This window comes from Scomber japonicus, chromosome 9 (assembly GCF_027409825.1).
Source record: "Scomber japonicus isolate fScoJap1 chromosome 9, fScoJap1.pri, whole genome shotgun sequence".
Classification (NCBI taxonomy): domain Eukaryota; kingdom Metazoa; phylum Chordata; class Actinopteri; order Scombriformes; family Scombridae; genus Scomber; species Scomber japonicus.
Window position 1 is genome coordinate 10,929,331 of NC_070586.1, and position 23,799 is coordinate 10,953,129.

The 23,799-nt window shown below is 37.2% G+C and overlaps 1 protein-coding gene across 1 annotated transcript; it reads right to left on the bottom strand.

The window, feature by feature from the left end:
• Nucleotides 1–6,042: 6,042 nt before the first annotated feature.
• LOC128364122 (nuclear factor 7, ovary-like) lies at nucleotides 6,043–8,077 on the bottom strand. The gene is made up of 2 exons (XM_053324647.1): nucleotides 7,297–8,077; nucleotides 6,043–6,686 (listed from the first exon to the last, which is right to left on the bottom strand). The coding sequence occupies exons 1-2, from the start codon at nucleotides 8,075–8,077 to the stop codon at nucleotides 6,043–6,045; spliced, it is 1,425 nt and encodes a 474-aa protein (XP_053180622.1).
• Nucleotides 8,078–23,799: the final 15,722 nt, after the last annotated feature.

Below are 23,799 nucleotides of genomic sequence, written 5' to 3' on the forward strand. Positions count from 1 at the left end.
TAAAAACATCTAACAAACAAATTATAATGAGTTCATTACATTATAATAGTTAATTTGTGTGTGTAGCAGAAAGAGATGAGTACCTGTAGTTGGACTGTAGGCCTGACCAAAGTTGGTGATGACTCTACTGAACTTAAGTGTGATGTCAGTATTGACGGGTCCAACTTGTCCGCTGTCAGTGAGACCAAGTGAGAACGCCACCTTTGGTCGGTCTGTGTGAATGTGACAAGATTCACATAGAGGAAAAAAATAGTTCCACTTATAAACAGTTGATGAACAAATTGTATTGTGTCTCTTTTGGTGAATAGTATTCATAGAAACTGATGTTACTCTTTAATAATGATATAAGCAGTTTACCTGCATTCTGTCTCTTCAGCTCCTCCACCTCGTTTTCACTGGTGGTCATTCTGGCCTCCAACACTGTCAACACATTTAACATTAATATTATTGTGAAGTATGTTTATGGTCAGCAGGTTTCAAATTGTTAACGTGATCACTATGGAGGCTGACCTGTGCTCTTATACTATGTTGCTCTGTTACTCTGGATTGATATATATTTATAAACATATATTTATAGAATGGCCATTATAATCTTCATACTTCATATTACCAGATGATCTTGAAGAGAATAACCAAACATATCTGTTAAGAGTTGTCCTCTTGATAGTAAATAAAGTAATTACAGCCTCCTGACTGAAGCCACACCCTCCCACAATAACACAGTGGAGGGAAAGAATTCAAGATGTTTACCACATTTAATATATGACTGTGGCATTACAGATTAAATCAGAAGCTTTCATTACCAAATGGACACCATTGCCCTACATTTCAACCTGATATGATACACTAGGTGGCCTGCCCCCCTCTTCTCCCTTTTTTCCTTCTTCTTCTTCTTTTCCTCCCTGGTTAGAGTTTGACCGGTCATTTTTAATCCTATTCTTCTGTTGTAATGTATATCTGAATGTAATACTGTGCATAATGCAATATTGTGGTGATGAACAATCCTCATTTAGCCTACATATTCAGTGTTGTTATGTTTTGCCCTTGATGGATAAAGTCAAGAGATCCATGGACGAGTAACCCCTCAAGACATTTATACTGATGACATTTTTTATTTTATTATATTTTTTCTCTTATTGTAATGTATAAAAGATGTATTGTATGACTGCACTTGATAAAAGGCAAAACAGTTTCAGAAAATCTAATATTGAACTTATCTCTGCTAAATATCTTTTGACTTCTCTTCAGTCACTTTGGGAATTAAAACTAGCAAAAGTTCATCATGAAACACACATTAATATAAAATAAATGTATTTTCTTTGCTAGAATATGATAAAAAAGAAACGTTTTTGCATTTTAATTCATAGTTGTAATTTACCTGCATTCTTTCTCTTCAGCTCCTCCACCTTGTTCTCACTGGCGTTCATTCTGGTCTCCAACACTGTCAACACATTTAACATTAATATTATTGTGAATTATGTTTATGGTCAGCAGGTTTCAAATTGTTAACATGATCACTATGGAGGCTGACCTGTCCTCTTATCTTCACTCGCTGTTACTCTGGATTGAAGATCTGCAATAGAAGGCAAAATTAATAATCAGATTAATAATTGATCAACAGCAGATTAAAAATTGAATATTGAACTTGTCTCTGCTAAATAGTTAAAAATCTTTTGACTTCTCTTCACTTCGGGAATTTAAACTGGCAAAATTTCATCATGAACAACACCTTAATATCAAATAAATGTATTATTGACATTAATCTCATTAAACATATAAGACATTGTTACATTTAATTTTTGACAAGAAAATAATCAGAAACATGAATTAATTATATATTATTTTATAAAATATAAATATCTACCTGCATTCTCTGTCTTGAGCTTCACCATCTCGTTTTCACTGGCTGTCAGTCTGGCCTGTATGGCTGGAATAAAAGCAGTAAATTACTCCTAACAGTAATGTTTATGTGAACATTGCATTAATTTGTTGATCACTATGTGAATGAACCTGTATTCTCCTGCTCCAGCTTCCTCAGCTCCACATTGTGTTTGATGGCCATGTCTCTCAGCTCCTTCAGCTCAGCCCAGATGTTGGTCTGATCACTGGTCGCTATGACACCCAGGATCTCAGACTGAACCTCCGTCTGAGTGATATCATTCCCTGTCACCCCTCCACTCTCACCCTGAGCCCTCGTCCAGTACAGACAGAGCAGCAACACCAGAAAAGCTGCAGCACGCCTCATTGTGAAATATCACCTCTTTAGACAGCAAGATGCAGTCTGACACCACTCCTTCAGTTCCGTCTTTATACCCACGTAAAACAGGTCACTGAACTGCTGTATGAGAATTAAACAGGTGTCTTTGATAAGGAATGCAAAAATAACACCAAAGATCCATGAACACTGAATTTAAAGCAAACAACAAGTTAGAATGATGTTCTTTCAAAATCAGTGGTAGTGAAGGTTTCTAGTGTAAAGAGATGATAAGAGTAATGTCAGTCTTTTATTTTTCATAATTATGTATGTGCAAACTGTATTGATATTTCAAGTGAGAATATTCTCATCATATGTTTTGTAGAGACTTTTTCATCTAACCAGACAAAACACACACAGACAAGCTATTTGGATTTCTTGATTGCTCATATTTTTTTAATGGAGCAAAGTTGCAACTGTGTAAAATTAACTGCATCATAGCTGCACTCACAAAGGGAAAACCAGAAAACCATCAAAGGTGGTAGATCACGTCCCCCTTTTCAAGTTGAAGAATTAAAGCATTAGACACAGTGACATAACCAACACTGTAGTCTGACTTCCACATTATTCTTTTGCCATTATGATAGAGATTAGCACCCATCCAAGCCGAAGTATTGTCCCATATGATGAATCTGAAGTAGTCTGACTGGGGCTGTGAAGATACCTGAACCAGAGGAGAAAACCAGTGAGGGAACTGTCTCTTTCTAATGGGCAGTTCAATCAATCAATCTAATAATATTTGTATAGAACTTTTTATACATCCATGTAACACAAAGTGCTTTACATAGTCAGAACAAACAAACCGGGAAACCATCTATCTTCTGAAGTTTTAAAGTGGGAATATATTTAATTTCATAGGTTTAACTGCTGGATAGAAGATGTATTCTACTAAATTTTAAAGTCTATTCTCAGTGTATGTGCACTGCAGGCTTGTTAAAGTTTCCACATCACATTAGTGTAAGTTGTTGGGGTTTTTTTTCAATCAAGCTGTAAAGCACTTTGAATTGCATTTGATTAGTTTGAAAGGTGCTATAATAAAGAAAATGTCACTGATTGATAGCTGTGATGCTAATTTTGCCATGACTCCCATTCATTTATGCTAACAACATCGGCAATAAGAATATTGTTCAATTTGACCTTTTCTCTCATTTTCAAAATGTTTTCCATGACTGGAAAATTGGTCATTTTCCAGGTTTCCAGGACACGATGGAACCCTGAAATAACTGGCTCGATTGCTGCAAAGTGCTCCATTATGTTTACCAGCTAGTTGCCAACAAATGCAGGTGGCTTTTCATAAAATCTTCTCATCGCTAGCTGCTTGCCAACTGTCTGCTTAGCAGGAGGCGTTTCACAACTTTTTCTTGGAAAATATTTGTGGTTGAAAACACCAAGAGAGTGAACCAAAACAGTAAAGCTAAACAATAACCTGAAAGCTCTGTAAGGCTGCAATGACACACAGAGCTCTTTGCAGGTTGCAAGTTCAATACAGTGACACCTCTGACATTACCCATTGTCATGTAACACATGACATTTTGCCAGAGTGGTAACTTCTTTCACTTCAAAACTGCATCCTATAATACAGGATTGTATTTTGTGTGAACTATCCCTCCAAAAGGTGATAAAGCTCTTCATGAGAAGTGTTTTGTTTTTTTTCAAGGTGAACCACTGAGTCTTTATATTGCACTCATGTTTCATCCAGTCATGATGTCCATGCTTAATTGACCCTGTTCTAATACTAAACGGTCAAAGGTTATCGGAAGGCGTTCATGAGTGAGCATGTTAACCAACATGACCCCCACTCCCCTCCAAAAAAAGAAGAAATAGCAGCATGTACAGTACAAATGTGTTGTTTTTCTGTTTTTCCTTAGTGTGTTTACTAGCCTTGAAAACCAGTATAATAAGAATCACATATTTAAAATGAAGGAGTACACAGTGTTACACAACTGCAACTAACTAGCAGCGTAGCTGGCATTTCTTTTGCATGACAGTCAACAAGACACTTGCTTTTTGGTGTTTTCCTTTTTATTTGGTTTCTCATTTTCTACTGAATGCTGGTATACTCTCTTTCTATTTTCTCAGCTTTTTAAGTGCATATAACTATTTTTGTCTCAAGATGATATAATGAATATGACTATGATGAGCAGGATGATTATATTGATGACTGTGGCACTAAGGATGACTATGAGGATGATGATGATTATTTCGCATGCTTTTCTATGGGGCTCTGTGTTGTCAGTGCGTTTTATAGATAGCTGAGAGAATACGAAGAGCACTTGTTGACCATCAGCACAGAGAGTGAGCGACTCAGCCTGCATGTCACTTTGAGGAACAGCACAGGAGTCTAGATGAGACTCAAAGTATGAAGGAGCTCCAGCAGGGGGCGCAGTCACACAAAGTAAAGCACAAACAGGACACAGATGGACAGCAGGTTGATGTTTCTAATGTAGCTGCACAATAACAGAGACAACAGCAGTTCATCACTGTAGAATAAGAAATAAGTTTCCTTTTATAATTATTGATCAGGGCTGCACAATTATGGCTAAATTGATTATTCATCTTATATCAGCATCTTAACTCTTTGCAGTCACAGAGCACATTCTTAATTAAATGAAATATACCAACACCACTAATAGATCATTATTCTATATGAATGATCAAAGCTGAGTCATGATTGAAAGTGTTTAATGGTGCAGCCTTTCATATAAACTACAGTGTCTGTCCTCCTCTAGTCTCTTGAGGTCAGTGAGCTCTGCTGCCTTCCTGTCAGCTGTTTAGTCAGATGAAGCTTTACTGAGATAAACTGGAGCCTCTGAGTTCACTCTGAACCTCTGCTGTCTTCTTCCTCTAGCCACAGACTAAGTCGCACTGACAACACTGAGTCAGCTTCTCTTCGTAGGGTGTCCTTCACTCTTTTTTTCCCATCCTTCTGTTTCCAACCTTCTTCAATCATTTCTCTGCAGTTGGCTCTTTCTAGTTTCCCTTTGTCTATTTTTGTCAGTTTGGGTTTCTTCTGTATAATAATATTAATCCTCTAGTTCTCTGATTCTTCAGATTATTGCTCTGTTCTCTTACGTGCTACACGTGTTTCTCTAACTTCAAGAAAATGTGTTAAGGTGTTATCAATAAAATGATGATTTAAATAGAAACATGAATGTCTCTCTGTGTTTACACACACATAAAACTGAAGCACAGCTTTGATTTAGATTTTTTTTTTATTGACAGATGAAATCATTTCACTTTTGATTTGATCAGAAAATTTAAATCAGAAAGTTAAGCAGTTATAAAACATATAACTTTTTGAATGAAACTGTCAAAGATACACTTAACCAGTGTAAATCCTGGTGTTCATCTAGCAGTCTTCCATGTGAAGTGAATATAATCACACAGGAACAAACAGCAGCACCAAATTTGTAAATGTTAAAGAATTAAGAAATAAAAGCTGAAACAGAAAAGTAAAGATGATAACTACCAACAAATTTAAAATCCGCAGTTCAATGTAAGTGTCAGGGTTTGGAAAAGATTTGCTAATCTGAAGTTATTTGTGATTCATGATACACATGGTGAATGAATAACAGATTAATGATTACATGAACATTCCCTCTTTGGTCCATTATGCAGAGTAAAACATGTTTTACTATTTTAAAAAGAAAACATTTGTCTGAATGTATTATTATGATTATGAATTACTTTGATAACTTGGAAAATTAAAACATTTAAGAATAACAGATATTGTTTAAATAAATCTGTAGATTATTTATCCCTTCAAATCTCACAAACCTTCCTGAACATCACAGAGAAATCTCAGTTTGACAGATTTTGATATCAGTGGTTTTAGAATCACCAGCTGACACAAGGTTAAAGTAAGGGAAGAGTTTCTCAGTGACTCTGAGAGTGTAGATCTGAGACTTGTCTTCAGGGTTGTAGAAGGACACCTCCCCCCTGTCATAGTCCAGCTGGACTCTGATCTTCTGGAGACTCTTCTTCACTCTGACAGTCTTACCAGAACCATTAGTGTATTTTCCACTGCGATGCAGCAAACACCATATTCCACAATCTGGTGAGGCAGGACACTCTCTCTTCCTGTCAGCTGACTCTTTAGCCAAACCCACATACCAGCCAGGATGGTCTCCCACCTCCACCTCCCAGCTGTGTTTCCCTGAACTGAAGCCCTCAGAGCCCAGAACAGTGGTATATTTAGTATGTCTCTCTGGATTATCAGGGAGCTGCTCCTTTGCGTCTCCAAGTCTCACACTGGTCAGATCATCAGACAGATGAAGATGGGGATGTGCAATGTTTGGGTCCAGAATGACAGGCGTGAAGTGGACCTTCTCCTTCATCTTCTCCCAGACTCTGAAGGACAGGTTGCCCAGGTGTTTGGTCACATCTATCAGCGCTCCTGAGACCAGCTGTGGATCTGACAGTGAGCACTGGGCTTCGCCATGAAGTGCACACATTAAATAGACATAAAATAGTCATTAAATAGACATAAAATGGACATTAAAATAGACATAAAATAAAATAGACATTAAAGAAAATTATGTACAGTAAAGGTGAAATAAGTGACTGTAGTGGTTAGCAGCACGTGGTTGAGGTAGCCATGACATTTTTAGTGCAAGTATGCTGTAATAATAGTGCAAAGGAATATGTCTGAGAGCATATTGATATGCAAATGGCGGTGTTAAGACATATTGTAGTGCAGTGACAGATCTTGATTGGGTCTGGATCAGTTTCTTAGTGCAAGCTTGAGTTGAGTATGGTGACGGCTCTTGGGAAGAAACTGTCTCTGAGTCTGTTTGTTTTGGCTGATATGGTCCTGTAGCGCCTGCCAGAGGGCAGCTGGTTGAAGAGGTGGTAGCCGGGATGTGTATGGTCTTTTATGATGCTCATTGCCCTTCCTAGGCACCGGGAGTTGTAGATGGTGGACAGGGGAGATAGGGGGCAGCCGATGATCTTTTGTGCTGTGTTGGTCACCCTCTGTAGTCTTTTCCTGTCCGCTTGTGTGCAGCTTGAGTGCCACACTGACACAGCATAGGTCAGCAGGCTCTCAATGGCTCTGGTCTGAGTGGGTTTATAACTGCTGAGGAATGACACATTGTGTTTCTGCAGGTCTTCTTCAACAGCAGAGATACTATCTGACAGAGAGGAGATCTGCTCCTGAATCCTCTTCATCTCTCTGCTCATAGTCTTTCCCTTCTGCTCCTCTTCCTCCCTCAGAGCTGCCAGTCTGGACTCCTCTTCCTCTTTCAGGAACTGGTGGAGCTTGTTGAACTCTGCTCTGATCTGCTTCTCTGTGGACAACAGCTGCTTCTTGGAGTGTTCAATCATTTCATTGTATGTTTTCTCCACTTCTTCATATTTGTTCCTCTTGTCCTGTAGAGGCTTTAAGTCAGATTTCAGCTGGTCCTTCAGGTCACTGACTGCTTGTTCTACAGGAACCACATTGTGACCGTGGTGGAGAGAAACATCACAGACAGGACACACAGCTCTTTGTTCATCTTTACAGAAAATTGTAGGCACTTCTTGATGTTTGCTACACACTACCTCCACCTTCTTTTCTTCTTTTTCTGTCTCAGATAATCCAGCTTTCTGTTTCCCAGCAAAGGAGTCAGCTAGTTCTTTCAGTGTCAAGTTCACAGGTGGATGGTTCTTTGAGGATTTCTTTTTACAAATGGGACAGTTTTTGTCTTCCGCTTGTTCCCAGATTGTTTGTAGACAGCTTGAACAGAAGCTGTGGCTACAGGTCAGAGAAACAGGATCTCTGAAAGTCTCTGAACACACATGGCAATTCAGGTAACTTTCAACAAGAGCAATTTTCTCAGCCATTTGATCTGATATCCAAAGTGTCTTTCAGTTGCAGACTCACCAAGTTAGAGTTCATTCAACTTTCTTTGTTAAATCCTCCAAATGTTTGTTCTTCAGCACACATTTCACTCTGCAATGTAATGGCGTCTGTGATCTGTTCAGTAATTTAAATCCGCTTTCACTTTCATTCACCTGTGTTATGGGTGGAGGAATGGATCATATTGCACTGCTATTTGATTGTGTCTCCACCAGGTGTTGCCTTTTCTGTGTTACAGATGTTAAAGCAATATTCCATCAAAAGCCTACTGTATGTTTTGACTCTCAAACACAGAAATTAAAAGACTTAAGGTGTTTAATTATTGATTTGACTAACTGCTTCCCAGGTAACAGTCATCTCATCTGTTTATTAGGCTTCTCATATCAGCTACACAATTACTAACTATGCACCATTCATTCCAGTCATGCAATAACCAAAGCCTTGAGTACCAGTCTCCCTTTCCCTCTTGTGTCTTGTTTGTAATATGTTGTAATTGTACACAGTAAATTTTGCAGTGTTAAATATGCAGTGTCAAAGTTCATTGACTCTTTCAGAGTTTTTACAACAACAGATTGAGTAGATTGCCCCCCAGTGTTGGTGAAAATTTACGTAGTTAAAAGAGGTCGTGTTAATTCGACACTGGAAAGCTCCGCCCACCCTTTTCCGTGTTCAATCGGATGAAAAATTTTCTGGACGCCATTTTCTCACCATCCAGCAACAGAGGTAAGTTTCTTATTTAAACATATTAACTCAATTTTATGTTAGCAAAAACTAAAAAAAAAGCATTTTCAACAGAAATTGTGTTGGCTTCCGTGTTTTTACGGAGTTTGTATCTTGTATCCATCAAATTCAAGACCGATAACGACTGAGTGAATTACCTAGCTTAAAACGCGCGCGTTTGCCATGTCACAAAAGGTAATTAATTAGCAATATGATAGTTTTATTTTATTACACATAAATTTAGTTCTGATGAAAATTATACTGGGCTGAAAACGTTAACGTTAGGGTATGCTCCTTTCTTTAATTATTTGGTCCTTAGTCCTTAATCATATGCTTATTTCTTTAATTATTTTTCAAATCTACCAGTTAATTAACGTTACAGAACATTTTATTAACATAGCATTTGCCTGTGCTGGTGACAGGAGTTGGCTTAAAGAGTGAACTTTCGTGTTAATAACTAACGTTGATGCTCTAAAGTTAACTTTGATATTGGCCACACTGTGATATAAATTGCTCTGCGCCAAGGTATTACACATTAACGTTATATTCAGTCATTTTATTTTACGGGCAATAATATGATAACATGAAGCTCAGAGAATCAGTTTGTACGCTAACGTTACGTGTTTGAGAACTTGACCATGTGCCTCCTCCAGCTTGGTCACATCAGCAGCATCACATTTTTATTTTTTAGTCTATCTTACGGTGATGTTAACAACACAGACCCATGGATTTTATTTTGAATTTAAAAAATAAGCTGTGCGCAATGCTGCAGTGGGTCTGGATCAACGTTTTCCTTCGCAACAGGGGATTTCTGTCCGTCAATTCCCAAAAATAGGTAATTTAAATAACTTAAATGATCTTGGAATTACTGCGTCTTAATTACTGAGTCATGTTGAAACTACACCGCCGTCTGCTGATACAGAGGACTGAAGCAGCACATGTTAGCGTCATGTTGGGCTTCTTTGCTCCGTTCATTGCTGTGTTAGCTGTGTGGCACCAGTTAATCCAAATAGAAACTTCTGAGAGTGGATGTCTACATCAGTGCAAGAGCAGTTAAGATTATGCACCATGCCCCTACTGTTATATTTGTGTTTTTCTAATCATAATATAAGCATATACAATTTCTGACTAAGGAATTATGTGTTGCAGAAGCCATGTTGATTAAGGCCAGACTTGGTGATGTCCAAAAATTTGTTAAGATAACAGAGCCAGACCTGAAAGACTTTTTGATTGCAGGTAGGACATTGACATTAAAATTAAGCTTTCCAGTGGAAGCTTTTAAGTGTTAATAGTAACTGTACCAACTGTACCTTTTTACTTTATCTTTACTCTTGTTATTGTTAGTTATTATCTCTATTACACTGGGTATGTTTAAATGCATGCTTTCTTTGCCTTAAAAGTAGAAATACAAGTTTCATTTTACACAAAGTTATTGATGTTTGTTCATTGTATATGTGTGAGTATTTGACCAATATGAAGTCTGGTTAACACAAGCATTGTCTTTTCTTGTAGCATTTGCAAAGTTTGGTGTACCAGCAGTGACGGAGGGTGTGAAGGTTGTTGACAGTTCAGGGACTGAGTTGGATTATGATGTATTTGAGGATGTCATTAAGGATCCCTCAGTTGGAGTGCTAACCATTAAATATGACACTGGTTTGTCTCAGTTACATTTCTAATTTATATTGCAGTATTTAATGGACTTATTAGTTCCTTGTGGTTAATATTTTTTCTTCCATCTGCTTCTCCTATCATGGTCAGAATTTGTCTCATCGGTGCCTTCTTGTCAGGAGTCTGAACCACAATCCCTTGATTCATCTTGTTCTCAAGATACAGAAATCCTTTCAGAGAGTCCTTCTGGTAAACGACAGAGGCTGGACACAGAATCCAAGCATGTAAGAATCAACTCATCAAATTTGATATGGTTGTCAAAATATGATATGTTCCCATATTGTGTAGCATCATCTGAAGGATCATCTCGTGGAGACGGGCTTGGAGGACCAGCTGCCAAACGAGAGACTCAGTTTGTTCCAGAGACTGTTCTGAGTGAAGATGAGTGTAAGGAAGCCATCGCACTGATTAAACATTCAGCTGATGAGGACGTGATCAGAAAAAAGATGAAGTTGACATTTGACTTCCGTCGCAACATGATCCTTGACCCACAGCAGTCAAGCAACATTCTGTCTGTCTTTCCACGTTTCAAAGATGTCAAAGGCTTGGTAATTGTTTTGTATTTTGATAATGTCATAATTATGTAAGAAGTGTCTTTTAGTGATAATCTCAAACAATTAAGCTGAATTAACTAAATTAATCTTACTATGAAATCTTGAAGGTTCTCCATTATTCTCACTCTAGGTGGAGCAGGATTTTGTTTTGATGTTTGGGGAGGATGTCTCTGGCAAGTTTCTCGAGAAATGGACGACAACATTCAAAAAAAAGATCATCCAGCAATGCCGAAAGCTTCCATCCACCAGTGAGCTTGAGGACCTCCTCCTGGCAGCTGATGCCCTTGAGGATGGCATTGACGTGGATGACGACATGATGACAAGTAAGACTTTTTCCTCATGTCATTGGCTACACTTGTTTTGTGTGTTTCATTATATCCTGTTAGTGTTAAAGGGCATTTTCAGTCATGTTTGTCTCTGAAATCAGGTCACCTATCATCAGTTCATCTCATACCAGCCATACACCTAACTGCAGTGTGTGGACCTTTTAGATTCAGTTTGTTCAAGAATCATCATTTTGTCAATGTTAACGTATGGACAGCAAATATATTAGAAATTGTTCGGTGGTTGAAAGTTTCATCCTAAAGACCTTCATTAAAAAATGTATAAAAAGATAATTTTAACCAAAATCAAACATTGACAAAGGCTTGATGTTATAAAAGCAAGTATCAGACTGTTTTGAAGTTAGCCTATGCTTAGATGTTTTGTGAAACTGTAGAAGCTAATAATGAATGCGAATAGTGAAAGCCCGCTTTCAGTGTGGCTCTGACTAATGATTGGCCTGAAGACAGATCACTTTCTGTTACAAAACCAGAGTCATAGTATTAGCGTTAATGTTGGCACCATTGACTTAAAGGAGATAATAAATACAGATTTAAAAACAGTTATAAGTTAAATAGTTAAAAACGTATTGTGACAATAAATAGGAATTAAAAGTTCATTGATGGTCCACTTAACATTAAATTTGTGTTGTTACAGGTTGGGACAGTGACCTCTGCTCTATTTTGCTGCTGTTACACCTGATTCCCCCCTCTGCCCAAGGTCGTAAGAGACCAGGAAAGGTCTCTGCTTCCCAAGCAGAGAAGCATCTTGTTGTCTTCAAGAAGGTTTGTAGTTGTTCCTAATTTTATTTAACAGTCTATTCAATTATGTTTGACTGAGGGAGCTTTGGTTTTGCACGTCCTGATCACACACCTACAGGTGGAAGCTGACTTGTGTATTTTTTGTGTAATATTACAAGCATGTAATTGAAATAGACTTGCCATGTGTTTGTTTTCTCAGACGGGAACCAACCTCCAAGAACATCTTGATTCCATCACAGTAAGCACACAACCCTACCTCCTGGCTGTAGGACAAAGGAAGAAAGCAGTCCACCAGTTCTTCATAGTGCTTGACAAAGATGCTATCCCATGCAGGTCGGCCTCCTCACTCACTGCCTTTGACGAACTGTTTAAGGCGCACTATGTTTTCGCCACCTCATACAACCCTATGCTGTACAACATGTTCACGTTCATCCAAACCACTGTGTACAACATAGATGTTGGCAAAGTGAAGGAAAGTCCCCGTGTTGCAGAAGTTCGGGCTAGGTTGCTGCATTAGTACTTGAGGGAATCTGTTTGACATGAAGTGTTTTGTTTGTAAGACTGACTTAACTTGTGCAAATACACTTGTTAGGCATTTATGAGTAGTTCATGGTTACCTGGATGGAAAAAATCTTCGTTTTAAATGTGCTGAGATTGGATGTGGCCGTGTGCTTGGAACTTTTTCTGGGTTCAGGAAACATTTAAATACCAAACACACTGGCAGTACTGACACCTTGTATGTTGTTCCATATTGCCATTTTATGCAGACCTAAGGTCAGGGCTCTTAACTGGTGGCAGTGTTAGGTAAATGGTGTATGTGAACAAGTTGTTGTATTGGAGTGCCTGGCACGGCAGGCACATCCATTCCACAACTGTTCACATTTTTTTTAAGCACATCATGTTAAAATGCCTTTGTACAACTAAATGTTCAACATACAAATGTTAAATGCTTGAAAATGTCCTTTTGTATAGTTTAAAAAGATGTTAAATGCATTTTTATGGTAACTTGTGAACATGTTGTATTGGGGTGCCTGGCACGGCAGGCATACCCATTGCATTGAACTATTCACTTTTGTTTTTTACAAATAAAAGTGGTTAAGTGCATTTTTGTAGTAATTTGTTTTTATTCAATTGTACATTTTCAAAGTATTGTGGATAGAAGCAATTTGACACTACAAATGTGTAAAAATTACACTACATATTTATCTGTGCAGTGTTAATGACTGCTAGGATTTTACTCTATCTGAGTTGGGTTTTCACAGCAACAGTGTAAATCATTAACTCAGCAGTGTGTAATATTAACACTTATTAGAGTTAAATTAGCTTCTAGTGTTAACCTTCAGTAACTCAATGTGGTGTTAAAAAGTGTTTAGAATCAGAGTTAATTTGCCACCACAGTAGAGTAACTTATCAACACTGCTAAGAGTCATAAATTTACACTTTTGGAGTTATTTAAGCTGTAGTGTTAAATTTGATTAACACTGGACAGTGTTAGCCAGTGTTAATTTTTTACTCAATATTGAGTTGATTTTACTCTGAAATTTTAACACTGTGGAAAGAGTTAATTTAACACCAATTCCGATAAGGACCAAATACACTCGGAGATAGTGTTAAATTTAACTCTTTAAGTGTTGATTTAACACTGCAAAATTTACTGTGTAGTGTTTAGTAGTTGTAGCTGTAATATTCATAATACGTGTGTGTAACTAAAAATGAACTTGTTGGAGTTTTCTTGTGCTTGCATCTGAGTGACTTAACCTCAAAATACATAAATACTCTCTCATAATCATAATTCAGTCAGGAACATTCTCGTCATAGAGCAAACAATGTATTATATCCTATACAGAGTGAGCCTAAGGTAAAACATTAATTCTAGATAAACCTTTGAGTCATGTTGAGACTCTGAACCAGGAAGATGGAGTCTGGACTCGTGCAGGCAAGCTTTGCCAGCACACCACCTAGTTGTGAGAATGGGTGTGATTGGTGTATGATTGATAAGAAATGCTGAACCAGTCAGCAGCTGTCAGCTGATGACTTATGTATCCTGCATAAACTAATTCAGTGTTTAATATAAGATTATTTGCAATCATAATTGGACTGTTTTTCTGTTATTATACATACAGTAGAACAGTTTAGGTTGATGGATTAATCATTTCATATTGAAGTAGTGCACAATAATAATTTATAATTCTCCCTTAAAACAAACAGACAACACAGGAGACAACAAAGGAGCACTTGTTGACCATCAGCGGCTCTTCACTCAACCTGCATGTCACTTTGAGCAACAGCACAGGAGTCTAGTTGACGGATTAGAGGCAGTTGAAAGTATGAAGGAGCTCCAGCAGGGGGCGCAGTCACACAAAGTAAAGCACAAACAGGACACAGATGGACAGCAGGTTGATGTTTCTAATGTAGCTGCAAAATAAGTTGACTTCAGTATTAAATCTAACAGACAATCCAGTCAGAGACAACAGCAGTTCATCATTGTAGAATAAGAACAAGCTTCCTTTATAATGACTAGTCAGAGCTGAATAATTATGACTACATTTATTATCCATCTTATATCAGCATCTTAACTCTTTGCAGCCACAGAGCACATTCTTAATTAAATGAAATGTACCAACACCACTAATAGATCATTATTCTATATGAATGATCAGAGGTGAGTCCTAATTGAAAGTGATTAATCGTGTAGCCCTTCATATAAACTGTCTGTCTGTCCTCCTCTAGTCTCTTGAGGTCAGCGAGCTCTTTTTGTCAGCTTGGGTTTCTACTGTATGAACTGACTCAGACTTTAAATATCCCCAAATTAAAGTCAGAGTCAGCACCTTAACTTCATAGTCATTCTTTTATTTCAAATGTAGTTTGTTACAGAGCAAAGCCAACACAGCAACAATGTGCATCCTTTCATTTACATATGAATACTGTATGACTTGTTTGTAGACTATGCCAAAACAACTTTGGGGGTAAAGAAATTCTGGTGTTTTAGTCTCACAGTGGAAAAAGCAGAAATCCGTTAAAGGTAGTATAATTACTTGGATTATCAAATACACTATAGCCGTCAGGTAAAACCATGTAGACCACATCCCCCTTTTCCAGCTGAAGAACCAGTGAATTAGAAATTCTGGTAAAGCCATTTCCATCATTTCCATTATCATTCCACAACAATCCTTTGTCATTGTGATAGAGAGTAACAGCGCTCCATACGTTCTTCCGGATATCCGTTGTCGTGAATGAGAAGTAGTAGACTCCTCTGACTGGGGCTGTGAAGTGACCTGCATCAGAGGAGAAAATCAGTGAGGCTTTTTCCTGCTGTTGAACTACCTCTTCTCTAAGTTCAGTAAGCTGTTGCTTCTCAATACTTTGGTCAGACTGCTGTAGGTGGGTTTGTCTAATCTGAAGGAATTGTTGTTCAGTGCTCTTGCTTTGTTAACATCACATTACCCAGCGACTGTATAGTCTGTAAAAGTTGAGAGCTCTCAGTTACACATTCAGTGAGTCAGTTTGAATCCCATAATGTTTATAGAAAGTGATATAACAGATAAATAAAAAGTGATCACCTTAAAACAGACCAAAATCCTGTCAAAGTCTTTGCAGAACATTTCATTCTCTTGTGTTTTGTAAACTATCTGTAAATGTCTGTGAAAAGGTTTAGAAGACCTGAGAACCTTATCAGTAACTAAATGAAATGTAATTACATAACACTAGGGGTGTGACGATATTTCTCGTCAAAGTGAATGTTGTCTCGTGAAGCTATAATTAAAGGGCGCACCAAAAAAAAAGATGATCGGTTTTCTGTCGCTCATTTGCACGTCATGTCTTGTTTTCATAATTCCACGTGTGGATCATTAACCTTGTTACAGTGGCCATCCTCGTTCTAGTTGGTGAACTAGCTTCTACCTGCTGAGAAGATCTCAGTCAGAAGTAAGAGAAGAAAGCCTGAGGTAGGAGGAGCAGTGAATCTAGCTATGGGAGCCTAATGACAATTTATATGTTGTTCTACATGTGTGTTTATGTGATACAGGATTTGTGCAATTTACTTTTATTTGTGTGTTTTTTATTAGCAATATGATATAATTTGTGATAATTGGATTCTTTATTTAATTTATTGTATCTAAGTTTTGTATTTTATTTTATGTTATTTCCATAAAAACCAAAATGATCTATCTATAAAATGTCTATCTATATGGGGAAAGGTTTTACAGTGCTTGCATTTTGCATTTTGCATACTGCATATGATAATTATATATTTAGAAAGTAGAACTGAAGTGATTCATTACAAGATGATCAGTTAAAACATTTCAAAATGCACCTGCATTATTTCCATTTTGTGAATTTCAAATAAAAGAACAGTCATATATTTCCTCAAGTTTTCTTACAAATATAGTTAAAATCTCATCTGGTCTCGTGTATCGTCACACGCCTACATAACACAGAATCACACATGACTCAATGTTGGCAAAGTACCAACGACCTGGCTCAAGCCCTCTGAGAGGACACAGAGAAATTACATTAAATGTGTTATGATGCACTGTAAAAGGTAAAACTGGTGAAATCTCAAAAGAGCCAAACTCAAAGAGAAATTTCTCCTTTCAAACAACCAAGTGTGCAGCTGGAGCCATAGTGAAGAAAAAAAGCAATTACAAAAGATGCAGTGAAAGCTTTAACAATTAATACATAATAAAAACATCTAACAAACTAATTATAATGAGTTCATTACATTATAATAGTTAATTTGTGTGTGTAGCAGAAAGAGATGAGTACCTGTAGTTGGACTGTAGGCCTGACCAAAGTTGGTGATGACTCTACTGAACTTAAGTGTGATGGCAGTATTGAAGGGTCCAACTTGTCGATCATTAGTGAGACCAAGTGAGAACGCCACCTTTGGTTGGTCTGTGTGAATGTGAGAAGATTCACATAGAGGAAAAAAATAGCTCCACTTATAAACAGTTGATGAACAAATTGTATTGTGTCTCTTTTGGTGAATAGTGTTCATAGAAACTGATGTTACTCTGATCCTGTTGCATTTTGACTTTTTGAAAAGAGCATGTAGCTTCATGTGAGACGGTAGTACAAGCAGGCTGATTACTGGATGAAGTTACTCTTTAATAATGATATAAGCAGTTTACCTGCATTCTGTCTCTTCAGCTCCTCCACCTCGTTTTCAATGGTGTTCATTCTGGTCTCCAACACTGTCAACACATTTAACATTAATATTATTGTGAAGTATGTTTATGGTCAGCAGGTTTGTAATTACTAACATGATCACTATGGAGGCTGACCTGTGCTCTTATCTTCAAATGCTGTTACTCTGGATTGAAGATCTGCAATAGAAGGAAAAATTAATAATCAGATTAATAATTAATTAACAGCAGATTTAAAATCTAATATTTTCAGACACAAAAATGACAGATATTTCAAAACTATTCAAAGTCAACTATGGGAAATTGATTGGTCAAGTAAAAGCAGATCTCACAAAATGATAAGTAGCCAGGGACATAAGACAACTTGGAGCCCTAATTGGAAAGAGTTTGGATGGAAGATTAAAAGTAGATACTTCAAAACTCCACGTTACATCAAAATGGAGCAATACCTCAGAATAGTGCTGGAGGGGATGTGGCTTGGTGGAAGACCACATGCATATATATTGGGACTGTCCAGAACTATCAGAATATTGGTAAAATGTATAAAAAGAAAATAAATAATGCCTATTCATAGAATGACCATTATAATCTTCATACTTTATTATTACCAGATGATCTTGAAGAGAATAACCAAACATAGCTGTTAAGAGTTGTCCTCTTGATAGTAAATAAAGTAATTACAACCTCCTGACTGAAGCCACACCCTCCCACAATAACACAGTGGAGGGAAAGAATTCAAGATGTTTACCACATTTAATATATGACTGTGGCATTACAGATTAAATCAGATGCCTTCATTAACAAATGGACCCCCATTGCCCTACATTTCAACCTGATATGATACACTAGGTGGCCTGCCCCCCTCTTCCTCTTTTATTTTTCCTCCTTCTTCTTTTCCTGCATATTCTGTGTTGTTATGTTTGCCCTTGATGGGTAAGGTCAAGAGATCCATGGACTAGTAACCCCTCAAGACATTTATACCAATGACATTTTTTATTTTATTATATTTTTTCTCTTATTGTAATGTATAAAAGATGTATTGTATGACTGCACTTGATAAAAGGTAAAACAGTTTCAAAAAATCTAATATTGAATTTATCTCTGCTAAATATCTTTTGACTTATCTTCAGTCACTTTGGGAATTAAAACTAGCAAAAGTTCATCATGAAACACACATTAATATAAAATAAATGTATTCTCTTTGATAGAATACGATAAAAAAGAAAAGTTTTTACATTTTAATTTATTGTTGTAGTTTACCTGCATTCTGTCTCTTCAGCTCCTCCACCTCGATTTCACTGGCGGTCATTCTGGTCTCCAACACTGTCAACACATTTAACATTAATATTATTGTGAAGTATGTTTATGGTCAGCAGGTTTCAAATTGTTAACATGATCACTATGGAGGCTGACATGTGCTCTTACCTTCAAATGCTGTTACTCTGGATTGAAGATCTGCAATAGAAGACATAATTAATAATCAATTAATAATTGATCAACAGCAGATTAAAAATTGAATGTTGAGCTTGTCTCTGCTTAATAGATAAATATCTTTTGACTTCTCTTCAGTCACTTTGGGAATTGGGAATTTAAACTGGCAAAATAAATTGATTATTGTAGCTTACCTGTGTTCTCTCTCTGGAGATTTTTGACCACATTTTCCAACACTGTGAATACATTTAAAATTAATCACTAAAACATTTATATTGAATCTTAGATATTAATCTCAGTAAACATCTTAAAGAAGTGGTTAAATTTTAATCATTGAAAAATCACAAACATAAATGAATGATATATTTTATGAAATGGCCTGGCCTGTATGGCTAGAATAAAAGCAGTAAATTACTCCTAAAAGTAATGTTTATGTGAACATTGCATGAATTTGTTGATCACTATGTGAATGAACCTGTATTCTCCTGCTCCAGCTTCCTCAGCTCCACATTGTGTTTGATGGCCATGTCTCTCAGCTCCTTCAGCTCAGCCCAGATGTCAGACTGAACCTCTGTCTGAGTGATGTCATTCCCTGTCACCCCTCCACTCTCACCCTGAGCCCTCGTCCAGTACAGACAGAGCAGCAACACCAGAAAAGCTGCAGCACGCCTCATTGTGAAATATCACCTCTTTAAACAGCAAGATGCAGTCTGACACCACTCCTTCAGTTCCGTCTTTATATCCACGTAAAACAGGTCACTGAACTGCTGTATGAGAGTTAAACAGCTGTCTTTGATAAGGAATGCAAAAATAACACCAACGATCCTTGAACACTAAACTTAAAGCAAACAACAAGTTAGAATGATGTTCTTTCAAAATCATTGGTAGTGAAAGTTTGTAGTGTTAAGAGATGATAAGAGCAATGTCAGTCTTTTATTTTTCATAATTATGTATGTGCAAACTGTATTGATATTTCAAGTGAGAATATTCTCATCATATGTTTTGTAGAGCCTTTTTCATCTAACCAGACAAAACACACACAGACAAGCTATTTGGATTTGCTCATATTTTTTTAACAGAGCAAAGTTGCAACTGTGTATAATTAACTGCATCATAGCTGCACTCACAGAGGGAAAACCAGAAAACCATCAAAGGTTGTAGATCACGTCCTTTACCTTTACTTTTCAAGTTGAAGAATTAAAGCATTCGACACAGTGACATAACAAACGCTAACACTGTAGTCTGACTCCCACATTATTCTTTTGCCATTATGATAGAGATTAGCACCCATCCAAGCCGAAGTATTGTATGTTTTGTATTGTTTCCACATCACATTAATGTAAGTTGTTGGGTTTTTTTTTTCAATGAAGCTGTAAAGCACTTTGAATTGCATTTGATTTGTTTGAAAGGTGCTATAATAAAGAAAATTTGACTGATTGATAGCTGTGATGCTAATTTTGCCATGACTCCCATTCATTTATGCTAACAACATCAGCAATAAGGATATTGTTCAATTTTACCTTTTCTCTCATTTTCAAAATGTTTTCCATGACTGGAAAATTGGTAATTTTCCAGGTTTTCCAGGACACGATGGAACCCTGAAATAACCGGCTCGATTGCTGCAAAGTGCTCCATTATGTTTACCAGCTAGTAGCCAACTATTAGCAGGTGGCTTTTCATAAAATCTTCTCATTGCTAGCTGCTTGCCAACTGTGTGCTTAGCAGGAGGCGTTTCACAACTTTTTCTTGGAAAATATTTGTCTGCTGTCGCTGAAAACACCAAGAGAGTGAACCAAAACAGTAAAGCTAAACAATAACCTGAAAGCTCTGTAAGGCCCCAATGAGACACAGAGCTCTTTGCAGGTCACAAGTTCAATACAGTGACACTTCTGACATTACCCATTGTCATGTAACACATGACAATGGGTAAAGATATGAACCATTATTCTTAATTACAAATGAAAATATGTGATTTTAAAAAACCTAACCTTCCTGAATAGCTGTGTGTTGAGATTGTCCATCACTCCTGTCCTCTGGAGGTAATGATTCCAGCTTAATAGAGGGCAAATGTTATTGGAGAGTAATTGTGTTGAATTATGGTGTATTATATTATTATTTAACAATTTTAAAGTGGTATTGGGTGGCAATTAATCATCTTAAACACGTATAAGTTTATCCAACTGTGCCACTTGGTTGAGTAGTAGTGCAAGCTGATGTACAGTATAACTTCTAAGTGACTCCACTCATTTAATTAAATTAATTAAAATTAATTAAAGATAGTACAATGTTGAGGTGGATGTCAGCAGCAACAGCTCTATAACTCTAGTGGAAACACTGCATTACATTAGATGTTTCTCTCACAGTCCTTCAATTGTTTAAAGGATAATTTCCAAAAACTATTAACAACACAACAGTGAGCCACACTGTTAGTGGCATGTTCCTTTGCCACAAATATTATGGTTTAAGTCTTTGGTTTAGACATGTGGGACATCTTGCAGCCTTTTCTTTAATACCGTGGATAAAACAGCCTTTCTTTAATTACAGACTGAGAGATATGAATAGTGCATCACAAAGTACCACTTCAATGTAGGATTATTAGTATTTCATTATTTAATTACCTTCTTACTGTGGGTACCATCTCCTTTATAGTTAGGATGCACAATCAGCATCACGCATAATAGTAATAATAATAAGTAATGATAAATGTGAGCACTGGTCTCTGGCTCTGGTCTGAGTGGGTTTATAGCTTCTGAGGAATGATACGTTGTGTTTCTGCAGATCTTCGTCAACAGCAGAGATACTGTCTGACAGAGAAGAGATCTGCTCCTGAATCCTCTTCATCTCTCTGCTCATAGTCTTCCCCTTCTGCTCCTCTTCCTCCCTCAGAGCTGCCAGTCTGGACTCCTCTTCCTCTTTCAGGAAATGGTGGAGCTTGTTGAACTCTGCTCTGATCTGCTTCTCTGTGGACAACAACTGCTTCATGGAGTGTTCAATCATTTCATTGTGTGTTTTCTCCACTTGTTCATATTTGTTCCTCTTGTCCTGTAGAGACTTTAAGTCAGATTTCAGCTGGTCCTTCAGGTCACTGTTGTGTCCATGGTGGAGAGAAACCTCACAGACAAGATACACAGCTTTGTGTTCATCCTCACAGAACAATTTTGGCTCTTCTTGATGTTTGCTGCACACCACCATTAAACTATGCTTTTTGTCGGGTGACCCAGCTTTATGTATCCCAGCAAAGGGTTAGGGTTATCATCAACTCATCAACAAGAACTGTTGACAACCACTGACAATCTTTCATCTTTAAGATCTTTAAACTCAAATCTTTTTTTAAAACATGTGTTTGTCATGGCACGAAGGCCAGTAGCACGCTAAGACTGACCAGCTGGCCATGACAAATGCACGTTTTTCATGGCCCGTAGCCGCGGTCCATCCAAGCTTGCCACTGGACTTCGTGCTCACGTTCAAATATGCATTTACATATTTCCTCACATAAGTGATAAACATGCCATCTGAAATAAATCAGGAGCTGGCCAGCACGGCATGGCATGACAAACACACACACACACACACACACAAACACACACACACACACACACACACACACACACACACACACACACACACACACACACACACACATACACACCTCATAGTGATAAACATATAACAGAATATAGATCAAAGTACATACACGTATATCATAGTGATTAAAAGCAAGTCATTAGAATGTGGTATTAATGATGACAAGACTACTTACTTAAAATCATGTTTTTAACTTCACAAGAGAAAATGTTAAAGTCTGTGGAAGTTTTCAGATTGGCAGGGAGTTTATTCCATTCTGTATTAGCTTTGAAGTAAAAGGCGGAACCTCGTTTAGAGACACTGCAATCTCCCTTTGAAGCAGACCTTTGAAAGACATTAACTTTATTTTACTCAGTTGGACAGCCGACACATTATATAAGTTTCATATAAACGTTTAATACTTTGGCACTATAGGAGGACAGTATGGTCTGTGCATGTCCTCCTAGAAAAACAGCACTAATTTAAAGAATGCATAATGAGAACTGAATGTACCAATCTCAATAACAGAACCGAAATTAATGGCCGTAAAAAAAGGGGACTTCTCTGTGCTGACTGCCCTCCTTCATTCTCTCCCCACACCCACATCAGATTAAATAAAATGGAGTGACCTCTACTTCTTTTGCTTCACTTCCTTTCATCAGCTGCCGTCTGTCTGGTGTGGAACATCCGAGCCTGTAAGTACTGTGCAACTATTTATTGATTGATGGATTGTGCAAGACTCTGTGCAGGAGTAGTTTGATGTAAATGTGCTTTACTGTTAAATCTCTGTTGTTGAAATGCTTGTTGATGGGTATAAATGAATGGAAGAAGGTAAAAATATAAGGAACACACAAAAAATGAATTGCAGCCACTGATTGCACCAAGAATTGTGCATCACTCGCATCCGCTATCTTCCACATCTCAAGATCTCAAGATGAAAGATACTGTAAAGTACTGCATCTGATTGCAATTATGCATATGGAAAATCATAAGTGTTGCAAACAGTCAGATAATGCCATATGTTGCATGACATTGTTTGACCTTTCAGTCTGTATCTGTGATTTGTTTTAGTGTAAGTTAAATTTAAAAAAAAATTATTATTATTATGTCCAAACAATTTAGTCTGTTAAATATGCCGTGTGCACTTGTGACAACCATCCCCATGGTGAGGTTGGTAGTCCCTATGTCATTTTAATGGGGAAAAATAATCTTAAAAATGAATGTAAAAAGTTTAATTTCATGTTAAATGTTCATTTATGTGACAAAAACCCTGAAAAAATATGACAAGCATCCAATACTAGGATTTTAGGTTTAGCGGATACAGAAGCTTATTATTTAGAGTATAGAGCTGTATTTTTATTCTATTTTATTTTACCTTTGTTTTTATTTATTTATTTTTCTTTTTACATGTTCTTTATATGTGCCACCCTTCCTGAGATGGTGCCCCAGCCTGGACCCCTCTAATCAAAAATGTTCTAGATCTGCCCCTGGCTGCACAATCCTTTTGTGAACTCACGCAAGCATTTCTTTGTGTTTCAGAATC